Source organism: Aythya marila (genome assembly GCF_965140915.1).
Source record: "Aythya marila genome assembly, chromosome: 27".
Classification (NCBI taxonomy): Eukaryota; Metazoa; Chordata; class Aves; order Anseriformes; family Anatidae; genus Aythya; species Aythya marila.
The window spans coordinates 5,599,858-5,619,807 of record NC_139068.1 but is presented as its reverse complement, the minus strand read 5'-3'; the positions used below and the strand labels follow the sequence as shown (position 1 = coordinate 5,619,807).

Below are 19,950 nucleotides of genomic sequence, written 5' to 3'. Positions count from 1 at the left end.
CCCCAATACCAAAACGCCCAGTTCGGTGGCGCAAGATCCACCCAGACACAATTACTGCAAAACAAAACCCGGTCCTGTTGGGCCATGGTGAAATCCCACACGGTGAAATCCCACACGTAGCTGGGGATGGGGCTGCGGGGCAAAGCCCTGCCCTCGTGTGGCACAAGGGGAAGGCGGGGAGCAGAGTGGGGTGAGCCCTGCGGTCCCCCACATGAAGCGGGGCCGCGAGGAGGCTGGGGGGGCTCCTATTTACCACCTACCCCCGGTCAGGAGCTGCCCCCCAGCCCCGCAGGGCCCTACCAGAGCCTTGCAGCAGCAACGCCCAGCCGCAGTTGCGCAAGGTGAGGCAGGAGTTGCTGCTGGGTGCTGAGCCCGCTGGCCCCTCGCTGTCTGGGGTAAAGATCAGGAGCAGCGCTGCCAGGCGGAGCTGTCGCGGCGCCGCAGCAGCTCGTGGCCGAACAAGGGCTCCTTTATCAGCGTTTTGCACAGCAAAGCTGGGGGAGAAGGCAAACGGCCGCTGAGTCAGAGGCCAGCCTCCAGGCTGGCTCAGGGAGGATCCCCGCCGAGGCCCCAGGGGGAAGGGGGAGGCTCGGGGCAGCGTCCTTGGGGCCGCCGGTTTGGGGCCATGGGGCAAGGCGTGGGGACAGACGGACGGACAGACAGAGAGCTGGCACTTCCAGAAACCGCCGTAACGTGGCTTCCTTTCCATTTTTACTGAGCAGAATGAAAAAACGATCCTTCCGAAGCAAGTAGAAAATTCAGGAATTATTAGTCGAAGGCACATATTCTAAAAAAATCTCTTTACATATATACATCTCAATTAATTATAAATACACATAGAAAAACAAAGGCAAACAACAAGCGGATTAAAAAGTGCTAACAAAAAGGTGTCAGGGAAGGAGAAAAGGGACTCATTTAAAAATACATACAATCAGTAGGACGACTGCATAATAATTTAGTTAAAAGATATCGTTACATATTATTAACCCTGACAAAAACACAGGATCGGGGCGGGGAAGGACTTCCTTGAAGGTGCTCTGTCTCTCCAGAAATCAGGGAGGGAAAATTGCATATATTTCAAAACCATCCGTGAGAGCCACCGGCTCAGCCTCGGGGCCGTGGTGGCGAAGGGGCTGGCGGAGGGTGCCTGGAGCGAGAACCCCTCGTGGCGATTCCTGAGTTTAAGCCTCTCTGAACTGGGTTTCCTCGGCAGCCCTTCCCCTCGGCGCCGAGGATTCGGCAAGCGCCAAGCGAGCGAACCGGGACGTGGTGAGGCCGGGGCCTCCCCACGAGCGTTGTGAACTGGGAAAAATCTTAAATAGAGGCCGGGGAAGGGGAGAGCCTTGCCCTTGCTCTGCTCAGGACTCGAACAGGCTGCTGCTCACCCCGAGACGCAGCAGCTCCCGGGGCAGCAGCCGGGGGCTCCCCTCTTTGGTGCGGGCTGTGAGGTAAGGAGGTTCCCTCGCACGGTAAAACAGCGGGGCGAAGGGCTGCTGGGAGGCGATGGCAGCTGGGGGAAGGAGAAGCCCCCACACGAAGGGCAGGGAGCGGTCTCACAGCGTTGGGCAGGCGGCTCCTGCCCCCAGTGACCTGAAGCAAACGGGGTGCCTGGATGGTCCTGCAGCCCGGGGGGTCGCAGCTCCCTGCCTGGACGAGGGGCTCACCCAGGCACACGGAGCTCCAGCCCCATCACGACTGACCCGTCTGGGCAGGGGGACCCCAGTGGAGGCCTCTCCGTGCTGGGCCTCCCTCCCCAGGTCCTCGCTGAGGAAGGGCCGGGCCAGCCGGGGAAGGTCTCGCGTCCTTCCCCTGGAAGCGTCCCGGTGCAGCTCCCAGGAACACCTCGGTGACTCGAGGCAGAGAAAAACCCGGCCACGGGGAGGCTCGCAGGGGAGATCCCGGCCCGCAGCACCCCTGCCAGCAAGGCAGCTTCCCAGCAGGCTCCTTAGGTTAGGCAGAGAAAACAAAAGAATTTCCCCGGGACCCGCCGAGGCGCGATGCTGCTGGAGCAGGGGTGGTGGCAGAGGAGGCCGGAGGCGACCTCTGTCCCGGGGAGAAGGCAGCGGGCCCGGCCCCGCCGGCCGGGTGCTGCGGGAGAGGCAGGCGGGCTGCCTGGGGCAGTGCTTTGCAAAGCAGACCTTTGCTCTTTGGTATCGGAGGGGTTGGGTTTGCAGCATGAGCAGCGATACCGCGCGGCCCTGGTGCTCCCCAGGGACCTCTTCCCTTTGGGGCCGGGCAGCAGCGCTCACTGGGACCAGCAGGGCCCGGTCAGGGGGAGCTGGCTGGGTACAGGGACAGGGCATGGCAGCGAGAAGCTGGGAGAAGAGCAGCCAGACACAGCCAGGATGAAGTGCGGGCTGGCCAGGGGCTGCAGGCAGGCTGACAGGCGCATGGCCCTGCTGCTCCAGGCAATCCCCACGGGGTCCTGGTGCGGCCAAGCTCCGACTGACTCAGCAGCTCTGTCGGGATGCTGAAAGCTCTGTCGGGATGCTGACAAACGAGGCAGCCCAGAGGTGCCAGCATCTGCCATCCCCGGGGAGGGCAGAGCAGGAGCAGGCAGCTCTGCTTCCCTCTGCGCCTGCTCAGCCCTGCACAGAGGGACGGGATCTCCGTGGATCCTGACCCTGCTGGGCCAGCACCACCTTCCCTTCAGCCCACAGCCCTTTGGAGCCCAGTGCTGAGCACCAAAGGGCTGCTGGAAGAGCTGGCAGCAGCTGAGGCAGGTCAGCCAGCGGGCTCCAGCTCTGTTGGAGCCGACGTGCTCCTGCCCAGCTCAAGGGGAGGCAGTGGCTGCAGAGCTCAGGGCTGGAGGGCTGGGGAAGGCTCGGCCCGGCTTGGAAACTCAGTAGTCTGCAGGGGGGTGGGCAGCGAGGAGGGGGAGCCTCCCCTCAGTCCTGCACGGCTCTGACCTTGGAGCAGGACCCAAACAGCAGAGGCCGTCAGTCCAGATCAGCTGAACCTGGCAGCACTCGACTCCCCCAAGCGTGTTATATACAAATCTATACATGCCTGACTGTATATTATATATAAATAAACTTTGCTTTATAGGATTTTTTTTTTCTTCCCTCAAAAACAGAAACGGATCAGTCCAAACCAGTAGGAGAGCCAGGGCTCCCCAGCTCTCATCTCTGCACCAAAGGATATGGATCCACAGCGGCTGGGCAGCGCCTGGCACACCCAGCAGGCTCTCAGAAGTCTGGGAAGGGCCCGCTGAACTGGATCACGCTCTGGCGCTCCTGGGGGAGCATGTTGTCTTGGGTGGCCCCATTAAACGTCCTCAGCATGTCCTCCAGGATCTCTCTGAAATTGATATTCCCGTCCTGCTGGACAAAATCTTCCTGCTGCTGCTGCTGCAGTGTCTGCAAGGGTCCGGGGTGAGGCAGAGGCAGATGTTCGTGCAGCGAGGAGCTCAGAGGCACGCTCCCCTCCAGGACGGGGTCGGGGCTCTTGAAGGCAGAAAGGTGGCTGAAGCCAAAGGGCAATCCGTGCTGCTGGTGGGGCTGGAGCACAGGCTCCGAGGGGAAGCACAGAGCGCCGGGCTCTGGGTTCATCACCACGTCGGGAATGCTGTTGCTGGGAGGGCTGTAGGTCAGGTCCAGGATCTCGTCCTGGCGCAGGGAGTGCCTGGGCAGGGGGACCCCGGGCCCGCTCTGCGTGAGGTCCAGGGGCTGCTGCAGGATGTGCAGCGGCAGGGAGAACTGCGGGCTCTGCTCCTGTGCCTGGAGGAGGCGGTTGTGCTTCCTCTTCACGTTCTCGTCCATCTGCTTCAGCTCCTCCAGCACCTTACGGACACAGCTCTCGGGGATCTTTATCCCTAGGGGAGGAACGTGCGTCAGTGCCTCAGCTGCCCCCAGCTTCCAGGCTGGGACGTGGCCCTGTTCCACAGGGGAACCTTGGCGCTGGGCAGCTGGACCCCTTCCCCTTTCTGAAAGCTCCTGTCCTGTCCCCGCTCCCTTCCCCGCACTTCACCCACCGACTTGTTTCTTCTTCTCCTTGGTCTTGAGGCGGACGATCTGCAGGTAGCTGGTGTTGGTGATGTCTGCCATGATGCTGGCAATCTTGCTCCAGACCCGCAGCAGGGCCCCGCACAGCATGTAGTAGTGACGCAGCCGCATGCCCTGGAAGCACTCCTTCCCCTCCTGGATCAGCTTGCAGCTCCTGTTCCTTCAGTCCAAAGGGGAGAAATCAATCTGAATCAGCACGGCAGAGCATTGCCCTCCCCGGCGTGGCCCTTCCCTGCAGCCACAGCCTGGAGCCTGTCCCCAGCACCCACGGGTGCAGGACGGGCCTCTGGCTCCGGGCAGGTTTGGGCTGCACATCCCTTACCAGACAGCGTGGTTGCACTTCTTCAAGGAGAATTGGTAACAGCTCTCCCAGTGTTCCTTGGCTTCCTCGGGCAGCACCTGCAGAAGGAAGAGCCAGTTACAGACAGGGGCTGGGATTTTCCTCTGTCCAACACCCAGCTCACGCTTCAAATGCAGGGCTTGGCATCAGGACACCCAGATGCTACCACCACAGCTCTGCCTGACCCCCAGCAGGGCTATGAGGAGTCCTAAAAGGGTTCTGCTAAGGCTTCTCCTGCCCAGAGGAAGGTGCTTGTTGCTCTCCCACCTACCCGTCGGTACTTCTTGTGCAGACTGTCCAGGCTCTCGGGCTGGCTCTGCTTCCCAATATTGGGCTTGTAGAGGATGAAGTTCTTGCCACGGCTCTGCTCTGCCAGCAGACAGGTGTGCTTGCTGCCCCGTGTCTGTGGGGGTAGAGCTGATGGTTACGGTCACAGCCTCTCTCTCCCAGTGCCCCTCCACGTTGGAAGTTCTTGGAGGCATCTCCCAGCCCCCAGCACGAGGTCAGACAGACCGAGGGCCTCTGACAGCCACAGACCTTCTCCAAGGAGCCACCTCTGAGCCCAGGGACCTACCTTGTAGGAGAGGTAGAACCCGTCGAAGGATCCCGTCAGTTTGAGCGACTTCTCATAAGCTTCCTCCCACTTTAGGCCCCTGTCGACGCTGATCTAAATGGGGACAAACAGGGGTTCTGTAAGTTCAGAGCGCAGGACAAGCCCACCGATGTCTGTCTCACGAATCACACCCTCAGCACAGACTCGGTGCTGCCTGGAAGCAGGCTCTGTGCCAGGCTGCACTCCGCGGCACGGCAGCCCCGTGGGAGCAGGGCAGAGCCTGTCTTTGCTTCCTCTGTGCAGTTCCCAGCCTCAGCGACCAGCTCATGACCATGGCAAATGTGACACAAACGTGACACACAGCCACGAGGCAGGGACCCGGCAGCTCACAGCCCCAGCCTGGGAAGCGCTGCAGAAGACCAGACTGCAGCGATAGCTGCGCAGGCTGCCTACCTTATAAAACACGACCTGCCCATCCTGCGGGTGCCCAGGGGTCAGGAAGACCTCCTTGCTCTCCTCGTAGATCTCATCCACTCCTGGGGCTAAATCTGTAGCATGAGGAAAGACCAAAACACATGTAAGAACCAATTTCCCATCTTTTCTCCCTGCACAGGGGTGGCAGGAGCTGTGCTAAGTGGGGCTGGGACACTGAAGCACCTGCAAGGCCACGGGGACAGCGCAGGCTGCAACAGCCAGTGGTCAGTGCAGGGAGGAGCAGGGAACCGCAGGGTGCAGCAGGAAGAGGTATGATCACCCCTTTCTCCTTACCGAGGATGCCCATGTCGTATTTGCCCTCCTTCTTGTCCTTTTCAATCAGATAGTCAAAGGTATCAGAGAAATACTGGAACAGCATGTTCTGCTTGTCCACCTCCAGCCCCAGGATCCGGTTCAGGAACTTGGTGATGGAGCAGTCTGCAAGAGCACGGCGGGTCAGGGGAGACAACCAGCACACTCCGAAAGAGACCCAACGAGCAAAGCCCCGACCCTTCCTGGTGGCAGCACAGCACCAAGGCACAGGGGAGCACCCGAAGGGCTGTTCCTCCAGGCTGTCAGCTGCCAGGCCACAGCGGGGAGATGTGCTCTGCAGCGTGAGCTGATCCCCGCAGGACTCTGCCCTCACGGCAGCAGTGCCTTGTTCTGCCCCAGCTGCACAGCAAACCCCTCGAGGCTGTGCCCCAACACCTCTGCCTCCTTCATTTCCCCCTTACATTGGGCAGGGAATGTCTGACACGTACCCTTCTCCATCGGGACGGTGCCATACTTCATCTGATTGCAGCAGATGCCCACAGAGATGAGACCTTGCTTCATTTCTGGAAAAAACAGAAAGCAGCCTAAGTATTTCAGTGTCCCCAGCAGTCCTGCAGGGCTGCTTCCCCTCCTGCTGTGCCCGTTATTTCACAGCTAAGTCTGTCCCATGCCCGTTTTCCCCTTTGCCTGGCAGGGTGGCCGATTGCCCTGCTCACCAGCGAGCTGCTAAGGCAGCAGTGCTGCTCCCTCTCTCTGAGCTTCGTCAAGTGTCCCAACCCTGAGACCAACCCAGCCAGCAAGAGAGCAGAAATCCCAGAAAAAACAGAGCTGGTGAAGTTCTTACCATGGAAAAACGCGGCCTCTCTTCTGTCGTAACTCTTGGGTACAGGAACTCTGTTCTCCGTGCGGTTGAGGATAGTGGAAAGGACTCTGTCCAGTGCTTTAGCCCCATACTGCAAAAGGAGATGAGAGTCACGCACGAGAGGAACCCCACACCGGCAGCCCAGCAGCGGGCTGGCTCTGCACAGCAACCCCACCGACCCGAGGGCTGTGCCAAGGGATCAGGGGCCTCCCCTGTCCCCAGGGGACCACCAGAGTGCAGGAGCCCTCCCCCAGCGCTGCCAGCAGCTCCCTCGGGGTAGGGGCTGGTCACCCCAGTGCCCTTCCAGCTCCCCAGAAGGGTCCAAACCCCAGGACGTGCACGCTGAGCCGGTCACTAACAGCCCTGGGTGCTGTACCCCGGGTGCACGCTGCTGGGTGCTGCTGCTGCTAGGCCGGGTCCTGCCTGTAGATGCCAGCAGCGATCTTCCCGTCCCTGGCTGCTACCGAAGGCACTCGCCAACTGCTTCAATCCCTTTGGCTGAGCTACCCCGAAAACAGCTGCGAGTTACCTTATTCTCGAAGTTGTACTTGCTGAGGTCTCGGGATTCGGTGGCCCTTCGGTCTCCATGAGTTAAGGCACCCTGGGAAGACAAACAAAGCACAAAGTTCTTAATTTTAGCTGATGCAAAACACCTGGGAAGGATGGCCCAAGTCAGTCAGCCTCAGAAGAGGTCAGGACACGAATGTGCTGTTGGGCAGGCAGAGGTTGTCTAGAATACTGAGACTTTACCGAAGTATTTGGGGATTTATCAGAAGGGAATTAAAATGAAACAGACTAATTAGTTATTCCATTAATTATTCCATTGGCTTTCTGGAAATTCATGGGTGTACGCTCCTGTAATAGTGTGGGGGGAATTCCAACATCTGGAATTGGGTTCTGCTTCCCCGAAAAGCCTCCTGTTCCCTTGGTTACATATTCTTCACTTCCCTTCCCAAATCCCAGGACGTTAAAGGCCTTCTGCATTCCACCACGGCAATGCCTTCAGTCAGGGGGTGATGCAATCCCTCGTACTAGTTACATGGGCCATGCCAGCAGAAACACCAAAATGGAAGCCCTTCGGAAAGAACTGGAGCTGGCGCATTAACTTCTCCCACACAGGGCACTTACTAGACTCTCCAGACGCTTTGCCACGATGGATGCAAACCTCCTCTCCCCAGCCAGCTCAGAGATAAGGAAGACATACTCTGGAGCATAAACCTGGTTCGATCGGTGCGTTCGACCTACAGGGACGTGAGAAGTGAAGGGAGAGGTTGGCACCTCCTGCCTGGTACGGGAAGAGAAGCTGTGTAGGCCAGCTATCCTGCGGGATGGAACAGAAATCCCCAGGCATCCCCTGCCTCGGGACACTGTGTGTGACCTTCCTTTCCAGGGCTGCCCTCTGCAAGAACCCCCAGCACTCACCGAACTGCTGGATGGCCCGGTCTGCGCTCCAGGGCAACTCCAGCGTCATGTGCACCCGGCGCTTCTGGTTTTTCACCCGTCTGTCTGCTTGGAGAGAGATACCTGAGCTGGAAGCCTCGGAGATTATTGCTACAAGCTAAGGGAGAGAAACAACACGTGAGAAGGGGGAGTGAGGCTCCTGGATATTCACAAAACCGTTACAGGGAGCAGCCAAAAGGCAGCAGCAGCCCTTGAAGGGACTCAGGCCTCTTGTCACGCTCCAGCAGGTCAGGCACAGACACACAGACGCAGAGCCTAGGGTCACTAGGCTGGCAAGGCAAAAGCACGCACACACACCCTCCCTTTCCTTCCCCTCTCCATGCACTCACTCCCACGCAGACGTTTGGAGGTTTCCCTGGCTCACCTTCTCCCCGTTCATGAAACGCTCCTTCTCCTTCAGGTTGACGTGGTCGATAGAGAGGCCCTGCTCTGCACGAGACTCGAACATGACCGAGCCGTCCGGCCTGCAAACCACTCGGCCCTTCCGCCCCGTCATCTGCAGGTGCCACACAGAGAGAGGGGCTGTTAGCAGGGAGGACAAACCTGTATGGTGTTTAGGAGGTTAATTCCCAACAGCTTTTGCAGAGAGCAAGGAAGGAGAGGAAGCCCTCTTCAAGCAGGAGCTCCCTTTGCTGGTGCCTCTTCCCGTCACCCAGTGCCACTGAAATATCGTCTTGACTGGGGAGGATTACCTCAGCCACGTGCTCCGGGCCCCCAAAGTGATTGATGAGTTCATCCAAGGTATTGAGAGGTAGCTCTTTGCCCAGTGCTTTTACTTTTGCTAGGAGGTCCTGCTTCATCTTTTCCACGTGTTCTAGTTCCCTCAGGCCATGCATCTCTTTCTGGGAAGGCAGCATGTGAAAATTACCTGCAGGAAAAGGCAAAAGTTTAAAGCCACCTGGTAAATGCAAATAATCAGAGAGAAAAAAAGTCCCAAAGAGCTTTTGGGCAAAATATCTGACGTGCAGGTGAAGACACCTTGCCTTGCAATAAAAGCTGCTGAGCACGTAGTAAATTCCCTCTCTGCTTCTCCCTGTTTTACTGGGGGAAGGAGCCTGCAGGGCAAACTCTCCCTGCTCGCTGCTGACAGCGGGTTATTGCGAATCCACCTCACGAGCCCAAGTTTGACTGTCCCTGGGTAAAATCTAGCCAGGACAGTAAGGCTGTCCCAGGCACGGGAGGAGCTTTGCCATTCCAAGCAGACACCAAGGAGGTGGTCTCACCTCAGCTCCCGCACACTGCCACCCCGCAGCCAGACCCCAGATGGGTTACACGTTATCTGTGGCCGTGCTGCTGGCAGGGCAGGGGGTGTCTGGCTGCCTCCAGCTGCATTCCTGTGCTCCAGGTGCCAGGAGCTAAGGAATGAAGCGACTCCAGTTCCCAGCTCCCGGCAGCAGGGAGGGAGCCAGCCCTAATGGCTTACTTCTGTCCTCGGCTGCGAAGCCGTTGTAGGTGTGCTCCACGAAGATGACATCGTCCGTCTCGAACACGGACTCCGGGGAGGAGTTGAAGTCGCTGTCCAGGCCCATGTCGGAGTCCGTGCTGCTGTCGTCGCTGATCTTGATCACCCCCACGGGGTCACACATGCCCTTCAGCGCCTTGGCGCAGCGGCCCCTCGTCTTGCCTGCGGGGGAGAGCGAGCGGTGTCAGGGCACGGCCCCGGCCTCGGGCACCGATGCAGAACAGCAAGAGCCAGCTCAGGAAGAAGAGGAGGAGAAACCACGGAATAGCTGAGGCTGCCCCCAGTGAAAGGTTGACCTTGGAGAGGCAACGCTTCTTGGGCAGGGGAGGACAGCTAGGAAGGGAGGGAGAGAGGGGAAGGAGAGAAAGGAAGAGAGAGAAAGGAAGAACAAGGCAATTCGTATCAGGGCTGAAGCTGGTTGCACACGTCAGGACGAGCACACGGCCGGCCCCGAGCAGTGCTAACCCCTCAGGGAAGGAGCCTGCAGCTCCGGCTGCCCCCAGAGGAATGAGCAGGCAGCGGGGAGGCACTGGCGTTTGGTGTTTGTAGATGGGGTGCCGTTTACCTCCAAGCACAGCAAGACATGCCCCTGCCACGTGAGAGGGGTCACAGAAATCAGCTTGCACAGGCTGCTCTGCAGCAGCGACCAGCCAGGACAACCTCAACCTGCCTGCGCTGCTGTCCACCCCTCCCCATCCCAAACTGCTCTTACCTGCAACCGCAGCCAAAGCTCTGGCAGGGAAGTGATTTATTTTTTTTTTTCCCCAGGACACTGCCACGCTGTACGTAAGGAGTAGTGGAGAACCCCCCCCCGTGCTGCCAGAGGGCTTCAAACGTGCAGCCAGAGCTCCTGTGCAATCCACCCCCCAGCCTAGGTAAGGAAGCAGCTACGGGAAAGGGGCGCAGCTACCGGGCAAGAGGTGGAGGCTCAGATCTACGCTGGCGACGGGGAAGTGGGTGAGGAGGAGGAGAGGGTGGGGGACCTACAGAGCTGCTGCCCTCCGGAGGAGAGGCAGTGACGGGAGATGTGCGGGGGGGCAAACTGAAACCAGGGCAGAGTAGCAAATGCATGAGGTAGGGAAAAGGGAAAAAGGAAAAGAAAAAGCTGAGTGGCTGGGGTGAAGCAGCAAGGCAGGAAGTCAGATGCTGGGCAGTGGAGTGTGCTCTTACGTTTTCTTTTAATGCCAGTTCCTTTTTCTCTCTTTCTTTTGGTTGAAGGAAAGTGCTTCTGAATTAGTGATAGAAAGACGCCTCTGAAAGTAAGATGCAAAATTTATTCTAGCTACCAGGAACATCTGCTGGTTATCACGTAGCAATGTGTATTTGAGACAGCAGCACATTTCAAGGAAGGGGGCAAACCCAGCACCACAACTGCGAGCACGTGGTCAGCCAGCCACTGGTACGCCCCAGGAGAGCGGGGACTCAAACTCAGAGCTTTTCACCAAAGGCTTCTGCTGGAGACACACGAATCAGCCACAGGAACAAGGTCTGAGCTGGCAGACCCTCAGCTGTGGAGCTGGCACGGCGAGGGCAGGCTGCGAGCTGCAGGGCTGGGAGGACGGCACTCTGCCAAGGGCTCCCTGCTGCGCTCGGGAGATGCTGCGACAAAAGCAGGGCCTGGGCTCCGTGCTACCATGCCCGAGTTGCAAGACCTTTATATAGCAGCTGAGAGGGGGTTTTAAACGGGAAACACTATGCTGGGAAGCTGTTACATCACTGCTGAAAAATCCAGCCAGTCCCAGTCCATGGTCTGACAGCGGAGACCGCTGCCAGGCTGTCCAAAAAATGTGCTCCAAGTCCTTCGGTTAACGGGGCACGGGCCCGCTTGGCCACAAAACAGAGAAAGGTGACAAAACATGGGATACGTGGTGGTTCCAGGTGAATGGGAAAATCAGAAGAGGTGGAAATTAAATGTTTCTGTGGGCTGTTCTGCAAACAAAAGAGCAAACGCTTAATGCTGATCGTGTCGGATGGGGATGAGCCCCCGGTGCAATGAGAAGGCAGTGCTGGATGAGCTCTGGTTGGAAAAAAAAATTGTTGAAAGCAACAGCTGAGAGGTATGGACATGGTAACTCGCCCATGGGACAAAGAGGGAGCCTTGGGAACCAGGGAGGGGACTCTAAGACCCTTGGTGCGAGGGGCTGAAGGAGACAGAGTCGGCAGCACTCCCTGATGGGGCAGAGCTCGGGGCTGGCTGCGGAGCAACGGCAACGACACGGCACCAGAAGGGCCCTTCTGTCCCCCGTGCTGCCGTGACCTGGGCACAAAATGTGAAAACTCTCAGGTCTGGGGCCTCCCTGCCATGAAACCTTGCTCTTTTTCCTGTCACTCCCGACCTTCCCTGCACACGGAGGGCAGGGCTGGCACGCGCTCACTGCAGCACCAGCTCTACCCCTGCTTCTCGGCGTCTTTTAAACAACTGCTGCTTCCCAGCACGCTCCCCTCGAGAAATCCCCCAAAGTGCCGTAAAACCAGGCCACTGCAATCGGAGGCTCAGCTGATGCCAGAAGGCACGGAGTTATCTGGCCAATGCTGCTGAGCAAACAGCTCTTCCCTCTGCAGCTGGGGACAGAGCTGAGCAGCGCGTGTGAGCGGGGACGGAGCTTTCCTCTTCTGAAAGCCGAGAGGCCCCAAGGGACCGCGGGATGCTCCAGATTGAGTTCCTCTGAATTCTGCGAGGCAGAAACCAGTTCAGGAGACCAAATCAATCCCAGCAGTTGTCAGATTTGTCTTGCACGCTGTCACCAACCCCTAGTTGTTTTTCAGGAGTGGACTGGGCACATCAGAGTGACGGACACGGGCCAGCACAAAACCTCCCATCAATAGGGGAGGGAGATGGGCCTGGACTGGACACACGCTGTCTCGGGCATCTCTCAGCGCTTTCACTGGCATTAAAACTCATTTCAAATGACAGTAACAGCCCCGCTGCCTGCAGAGGGAACAGCTCAATCCAACGCCCTGGTTTTTCATCACCCACTGTGGAGGAGCAGCCCAGGACAGGCTGGCTTTCTGGAAGGTGCCAAAATGAGGAGAGTGATCCTCAACCTCTGCCGAAAGGGCAGCACGAGTCCTGCTGCTGGCTGCACTTGGGGCACAGCCAGCTGCCCCTCCAGCTAGGGAGGAGCTGCAGAACCCCACCAGAACCACGCGTCCTGCCTTGTTCTTGTGCTGAAAGCCAGGCCCGGAGAACCTGAACTCCCTGAGCCTCTCCTGAGCTCCCTGAGCTGCTCCAGCCACACCGCTTTCCACTACCCCAGCCTGTGTCACGACACGAGATTCCCTCTCTGGTTTCTTCAGTGTCAACAGCCCTACTTTCCAGGGTCAGACCCACACGAACTCCACCTGAGCTCACGTTTCTGGCTCTCCTACACCTGTCAGTTCCTTGCTGCATGCCATCAGATCAGGCTGCTCACGCAGGTTTGGACCACAGGAGGTTCCAAAAATCCAGGACCTAGCTCAAAGCGACACTGAAGAAATGGGGCCTCGAGGACACAACAAAGCACTCTCTCTATTTACAGCCTGCATAGGGTGAGGCTTTTATGAAACTGCCTTTGTGGAACTTCAAGTTCTAAGTGGCCCCAGGGCAGGGCTTTCCCTAGCGTGCCTCCAGCCTCCCATGCGTCCCCTCCAGAGGAAGAAAAACCAAAGATTTGTAACTCACTCTGCAGCAGAAACGAAACAATTCAGGTGCCCGTCGTTCTCGTCCAGGACTTCTCTGGTGCGAGCCTCCCCAGTGGACTGCAGGCCGATGACAATACACTGCGGGGAGACACAAGGGGTGGCACAGCGGGCGTCAGGCCCACACCACGGGCTCAGGGGACTGCTTCCAACAGTCCTGGGTACATCTTCCTTGCACCCTGCCCCTGACGGATGTAAGGACAGGGCTGTGCTAAAGGTACAAGGCCTGGGACCTCTCCTAGCTTGAACACGACCCAAAGCGCTGTTTGAAGTCAGCCTGCCCGCATCTACCACAGACAAGCAGTGGGTAATGCCTCGGAGGAGGAGGCCACATTAACTCCCCGGTGTAATTTACTGTAAGTGTTCTCAGAAACCCAGACACCGCACTTCATTCTGGTTGATCTGGAGAGAAAGTCAGCCTTAAAGAGATCTGAGATTGCCTTCAAGTAAACCTGAATGATAATTAATTCTCTTTGGTTGAAGACTACAAAAATACACTTGCAATGTCAGACCGATGGCTGCTGCCGCTGCAGCCAGCCCCTAATACCACACCTTATCCTTTGCCAGCTCCTCCTTGGCAAGCTCCACGAGTCGCCGGACTTTAGCAGCAATGCAGAGGTACTTGAAGAAGCGCTGGTGAGCTGACCAGAACTGACCCCACAAGGATTTCCGGGACTCCAGGCCGATCCAGTCGGCCGCCTGCTGGAACACCATCAAGGCCTCTGCCCACTGCAGACAGTACCGAGAAAGGCTGAGTTAATATCTCGTTTTTCTTTTTCATTACTGCTGTGCATGCAGTTATTAGAACAGTCTGAGGTTTGATAATCTGATTTAACGTTGATATTGATGCCGCCGCGTCAGGCTGAACGAAGTCTGCTCGTTCTCTCCGTTCTGCATTAGCATGATGTTGCAAGCCCAGGTTTATGAGCACAGAACTTTTAAACAGAAGCAAAAAAGGCAAAAGGCTTTATTTATTTATTTTTTTTTTTAAAATGTAAACTGAGCATATGCACCCCTTTTCTTATTAAAAACCCTAAGTTTGTGGTGATGGCCATGTTCAGGGACCTCAAACCCTCCCACAAAACAAGTGGCAATGCCTAGAGCACGATTAAACACCCGTCTCCCCCGCTGCAGTGGGCCCAGCTCACCAACTTTGCTGCTTTGTCGTAGACAATCTTGTACTGCTGATCCAGCGGGATCTCCTCGATTCTGAAGGTCACCCCAGTGAAACTGAGCTGCCTGGCAATGTACATTCCACTGACCTTCATGTCCATCGCCACGATCTCCATTGCACCGACTCCCCTGGGAGAGGAAGGCAGCTGTGAGACACCTTCAGGCACTTCTCCTGGCTCAAGCTGCCCTCACACATGCACGTGGCAGGCACTGAGCCCATTTCTTAAAGGGACAAATAACTCCTCCTGCTGTCCTGTAATTTGGCTTTCTCTGGAAACTGAGAGGACCGTGCCCAGCTAGAAGACCCACCGACCCACACTGCTCTTCTCGCTGCTCCTTGAGTGGAAGGGCAGCGTGACAAATGGTCTCTGCCTCTCCTCTGAAAATGCCCTGGCTGTCTCTCCTGCTCTTTAAAGGCTGCCCCTGTACATGTACAGGGTGTTCAGCCATGAGACTGCTGGGATGGCTTGGACTTTTTGTTTCTTCATGAGCAAACAGGAACCCAACCAACCCTATCGATTGGTTCTCTGGCCAGCACTTCTCTTTCTGAGCCAAAGGCTGCCACAAAATATAAGCCAGATGGAAAGGGATGCTGGACGTGTCTTACCTCTTTTCAATTGCATGCAGGAACTCATCAAATGCTCTGAATGGGGTGCCCTCCCCCCAAATCCCCAGGCGGCTCATGTAAATCATGTTTTTTGGCTCAGAGGCACCTGTTTGAACAGAATTCACTGTTAGCAAAACCACAGCAGTTGTAGATGGCTCTAATAGTTATGACTCTAGCAAAGTGAACTCTTAAAAGGATGGTCATCTGCCATCAGGGCACCAGTAGGCCCAGGGCCTTTCCAAACACTGCTCTCCATACACTAACTGGTCAGGTAACACCATACAGCTGAAAAGCTGGCTGGGAACAGGTTAAACTGAAGAAAAATTAGCCTGACTTCCCAAAAAGTCACAAGTAATGGCAGAAAAAGTCACAAGTAACAGCAGTGGCAGAAGTCAGCACCCTAGCTCCCCTCTAGCACTGCAGTACCATTCTCCTCCTTGCATGCCCTTGCCAAACGTGTGCTCTCCGTGTACGTGCTCACATCCCGAGGGCATCCTTCAGAGCACACCAGTGACTGGCACCAGTTTACACCCGGTGCCCACACCATGCTGAGAAGCTCACCTGTGGCACTGGCGTAAACAACCCTTGCTTGAGGCAGTTTGTTCTGGAGGTCCAGCACTGCTTTGCCCATTTTAGTAGAGCTGGCGTTTTTGGCTTTGTGGCATTCATCAAACACAATCTGAGAGGTAACGTCAGTTAAGGAGAACACATATATTTCATCACAAGGATGGCAGCAGACAAAATACCTCCCAGGCTTCTCTAACCAACTGAACGATCAGTCCCAGCACTAACAGGACAGACTCATTGCCCACGCTGCATGACATCTGGTGGTTTTTCCCACCCTTTGCTCTTCAGAGCTAAAAGCCATTTCTCCCTCCCTCTGTCCCTCAGCTTTTAAAGTACATCTTGCTGCCCAGGAGCGAGTCCATCAATGCAGAGGGAGAAGAATGCTGAAAAGGTTAATCCCAGCTGTGTTCCCCCCCTCCTCCAATTAGCACTGCAGCTTGTGGAGGAGGACAGAGGAGCAGGGGGGGACGCATGTGCTTACAGCACTTTGAATATCGACCCCAGGCACCAGGCTGCCCTGCACAGCTGCTCCCGGTGGCCTGAGCTGGCCCCGAGCTCTTTGTTCCCTGGCGAAGTACAACCACAAGCACACAGTTCTCCTCTTTTCTGTTTTGTATTTTTAAAGGATACAACTCCATCAAAATTTTCCCTGCACCAGTCCAAAATTTGTTTTAAGCGCGTTCTGTGCTGTCCGCCTGCCTGGCTTTCACCAATCAGAGCAGAGTAAGTGGCAAAGAGGACTCCTTCTGAGGTAGCTGTGTCACCGTATTTAATCTGCAGAAAGAAGAAGGAACAGGAGTGCAGGTGCTTGTGACACTTGTCCGCAGTGCACCACCCCCAGCCGCTGCCCACAGCCAGCACCGCTGCTTCTGCTGTGGCTGTGCAGGGCACACGCTCCTGCCTTCAGGGACAAAACCCAACATGACAGCAGAACAGACAAAAGCCTGCTGGTAGCTGACATCTTTAGCACTTCTACTTGGCACTGAGACACGGTGATGACAGGGACTTTAAATGCCTGGCTAAGCTCCCCTGCCAACGTGTCAGCACATCTGGATGCATGCAGTGCAAGGTGGAGACCACACTAGGACTTCAATTTTCTGGCCGAGTGAAGCTGCTTCCTTTTCTCAGCAACAGTTTGGAATGTTTAATTATTTTTAATACCTCCCATCTATTTTATTTGCTTCTAGAAAATAATTCTCTCTTTGGCCAGGTGAGATTGCTGCCTTACTGCCCTGGGTCTCACCTGTATCAAAATAAAAAGCAGGAAGGCAAACAAATAAAACAAGGGCCTGATCTGAAGAAAGTTCTATTTAAAGGCCGTTGGTCTGAAAACAAGCATCTCTTTCAGTCTCTTAATGGACTGCATTCAGAGGTGTCAAATACATGTGGTTTCCATTGACTTTGTAAGAGCTGGCTGTTCAACACCACTGAAAACCAGAGGAGAACGTTTCAGAGAACTGGGCGGCCGGGTGGCAAGCACAAGCCTGGGCAAGAGGCTAACACATGGGTGATGAGGAGCCCTGCAGATAACCACTACACAGCTGCTGGCCGTTTCTTTGAAATATACTTCGTCCTCATTGCTGGTGACTGGGAGGAAGTCTGATAATTCGGATCCAAGCAGCTCAGGGGAAGTGCTCCTGCATTCAGGCTCAGCACCATGCACCTCGAGTCCCCTGCCAGGCACCGAGCTGTGCACTCGTGTGGGCTCCCCCTTTCCTCTCACGTTCTGAAAAGCAAAAGCCCTGAAACCAACCCTGGGAGACGTTAGCCCACGAGAGCACAACACAGCCACACCTAGCAGGGGCTCTTCCCTCTGCAGGAACGGTGAAAAGGGCTCGAGCCCTGCTGTACTTTGCACTTGTATGGAGACACATCTTGCTCCCTGGGGAAAACAGATCTGTACTCACAGTGCAGCTCTGGAGAGCGTACAAAAATAGCAAGAGTCCAGGCTGGGAAGAGCACGCTGAGTAAAGGGAACAGCAAGCAGATTGCAGCCTGTTATTGCCTGTGCCACCAGCCACGCAGAGGCAGAAGTGATTGCTGCTTTACACGAAGGCAGATCCATCTAACTGCTGCTGTGGGCTGGTTTTCCAGAACAGCATTACGACTTTTCTCCCCTACCTTATTCAAAGCATGCACAGGAATGTGGGAGGCTTCAATGTCCTTCAGGTCTCTCTCAGCATCATACTTGAGATCATTGGAGACGCTGAACCTGTAAAGCAAGGCGTGGGCCTGGTTATCTCCTAAGGAGACAGTCGGGGCATGCACGGTGATTAATAGCTCTGACTAAAGCAACTGTAGGTGTATAGAACTGTTATATTTCCAACTGCCCACACACCTCAACGCAAGATCCTACAGCAGACTCCGGTCTGGCACTTAATGACAAGTGGTGTCTATTCTGCAGTAAAGCCCCATGCTCCAGGGGCTCAAGCCTGCACCTGGGAAGTCCAGAGACACCCCTCCAGAGACTTCAAGGAGAGCAGGAAGAGGCTCAGCCCTGCACTCCGAGGGTACACAATTTGCCATTTCATAGTGATTCATCCTCTGCCACCGCTGCAGGGGAAAGATTCCCATTTCACGGCTAGCAAACAGGCACAAAGAGGTGGAAACGTCTTACCCAAGGCCACAGCATGAGTCAACTATAAAGCCAACATCAGCACTAAGGAATTCCTTACTCCAAGTTTCAAACTAACTCCAAGGTCTTACGGGAAAAGAGGGAAAAAAAAGAAAACAACTTACCACAGAGCTTTTTTCCTCCCTTTAAGATAATTTTCAAAGATGATGCCCGCAACCGTCCTGCCCTTTCCAACTCCAGCACCATCCCCAATGAGGAACCCAGCTCGCTGCCCATTGGGTAATAAAACTTCATGTTGCTGCAAAACCAATGAGCGGAATTGGAAATTAATCAAGATTTGCCTTTTGCCAGCAACTTTCATGTGAGCTTAGAGCAACATGTAACCCTTTCACCTATCTCTTGGATATGCATTTCCTGCTCAGATAAACAACACCAGGACAGGCCAGGTGTCGTGGCCGAGCTCACAAGTGGCAGTTCATGGAACAGGCCCCCAGAAATGTTAAGCACTCCCTCCTGCAACAATAGTCAAGAGCTCTTGCATCCGTGGGAAGCAGACCCCACAGGTCATGAAACCCCGGTTTCAAATAATCCTTTCAAAAAGCATTTAAAATGCCATCTGCTAACGCTTCCAAAGGTTCATCACCTGTGTTACAGGTTATTTTAAAACTCAGCTCAACATCTCCTGTACAAAACAGTTTATTTCTAGTCTCAGACACGCAAGCTGGAGGTGGAGCCACATACCTGGCAGGCATAAATGATTGCTTCCAGCTGTAGTGCAGAGAGTGACCCTTTGTCGGCAACAGAGCAAGGCAGGGAAAGGCTGTAGGTGATGTCGGGTGGGGGGACGCTGGACAGAGTGCTCGTTTCAACCACGAGGTCAGGGTGGTGCTTCCCAATCTTGGCTAAATGACAACACACAAACCAGATAACAAGTTCTTCATTCCCATGGAGCACCTCAGAAAGAACCGCATGCCTCACTCAGCCTGCAGCCTGACTACAAAAGAGTCTCGTTCAGTCTGCAGCCTCGGGAACACAAGAGACGAGCCCAACCCTTGCTGCTCTCCTCTCTCTTTCGTTCCACTGAAATTTCAGACTGCCAAAACCAAGCCATGCCTACCCTAGGCTGGTCCATGCCATACCTAGGCTGGTCCACAGTGGAGTTAACAGCCCTTCCCATGCAATACCAAGACACTCACACTTCGAAGGTATGTATTCTGCATAGGTCTCCGTTTGTCCCAACTCTTCTGTTTCTTCCTCATCGCCTTCATCATCCTCCTCTGCAGGAGCCTGAGACTGAAAAGAAACACAGCATTGAGCAAATGTTAACGTTCTCACTTAGCTATGGACGCAGTGCCAGAAGCTACCATTTAATCCATCCCAACACAACTTCACAACCCCTTCGGATACAATTAATCTCATTTATAGATTCCAGCAACAAAGGAAAACCAGCGTCGAGAGCCCACCCCAGAGGCCCAGCGAGTGCTCTAAGAGCTACTTCCAGGGCCTAGTCCACACCAAATTATGAAAAGATGTTTACATTACTTTTCAGACGGGCTGTGGGGTAGCATTAATTCTGCCCAACCGTGCTCTACCTGACCCTGACTAAGGGACCTGGACCAGCTTTCAGCTCAGCTTGGTACTTGGCAGCACGAAGCAAGGCACGCGTTCTAGGAAGAACGGCCCCTACAGACTGCTGAGGTAGCTGTACAGGAGGCACACATCACCCCCTAACGCAGCGAGGCTCCACCGAGGGAGATCCGAGGCGCTGCAGGGAAAGGGCAGCGACCTGCAATGCATCGGGCTGATTTTCTTGTCTCACTGCCCCTGGAGGGAACGTGGTCAGGGTCGCTGTTCCCCGCACTGTGTCGGTACCGAGTTCAGAGCCCGGTGTGTGGTTCTGCTGGAGCAGATTGCGGTTCTT

The 19,950-nt window shown here is 55.6% G+C and overlaps 1 protein-coding gene across 3 annotated transcripts in view; it reads right to left on the bottom strand.

Annotated features, from left to right (window-relative positions):
- Window positions 1-689: 689 nt before the first annotated feature.
- SBNO2 (strawberry notch homolog 2) overlaps window positions 690-19,950 on the bottom strand; it is a 56,923-nt gene continuing 37,662 nt past the window's right edge. For all 3 annotated transcript variants that reach the window (XM_082780148.1, XM_082780149.1, XM_082780150.1), the window contains 26 exons: window positions 19,226-19,322; window positions 18,771-18,931; window positions 18,194-18,327; window positions 17,576-17,666; window positions 16,085-16,228; window positions 15,449-15,566; window positions 14,888-14,993; window positions 14,256-14,409; window positions 13,660-13,836; window positions 13,091-13,188; window positions 10,600-10,682; window positions 9,391-9,591; window positions 8,660-8,835; window positions 8,332-8,463; window positions 7,929-8,064; window positions 7,635-7,747; window positions 7,036-7,107; window positions 6,489-6,597; window positions 6,133-6,207; window positions 5,666-5,809; window positions 5,351-5,445; window positions 4,919-5,011; window positions 4,616-4,747; window positions 4,327-4,403; window positions 3,974-4,164; window positions 690-3,814 (listed from right to left, as the gene is read on the bottom strand). In XM_082780148.1, the coding sequence (XP_082636274.1) occupies window positions 3,189-3,814; window positions 3,974-4,164; window positions 4,327-4,403; window positions 4,616-4,747; window positions 4,919-5,011; window positions 5,351-5,445; window positions 5,666-5,809; window positions 6,133-6,207; window positions 6,489-6,597; window positions 7,036-7,107; window positions 7,635-7,747; window positions 7,929-8,064; window positions 8,332-8,463; window positions 8,660-8,835; window positions 9,391-9,591; window positions 10,600-10,682; window positions 13,091-13,188; window positions 13,660-13,836; window positions 14,256-14,409; window positions 14,888-14,993; window positions 15,449-15,566; window positions 16,085-16,228; window positions 17,576-17,666; window positions 18,194-18,327; window positions 18,771-18,931; window positions 19,226-19,322 (3,735 nt within the window). In that variant the 3' untranslated portion in view covers window positions 690-3,188. The remainder of the gene's footprint in view (window positions 3,815-3,973; window positions 4,165-4,326; window positions 4,404-4,615; window positions 4,748-4,918; window positions 5,012-5,350; window positions 5,446-5,665; window positions 5,810-6,132; window positions 6,208-6,488; window positions 6,598-7,035; window positions 7,108-7,634; window positions 7,748-7,928; window positions 8,065-8,331; window positions 8,464-8,659; window positions 8,836-9,390; window positions 9,592-10,599; window positions 10,683-13,090; window positions 13,189-13,659; window positions 13,837-14,255; window positions 14,410-14,887; window positions 14,994-15,448; window positions 15,567-16,084; window positions 16,229-17,575; window positions 17,667-18,193; window positions 18,328-18,770; window positions 18,932-19,225; window positions 19,323-19,950) is intronic.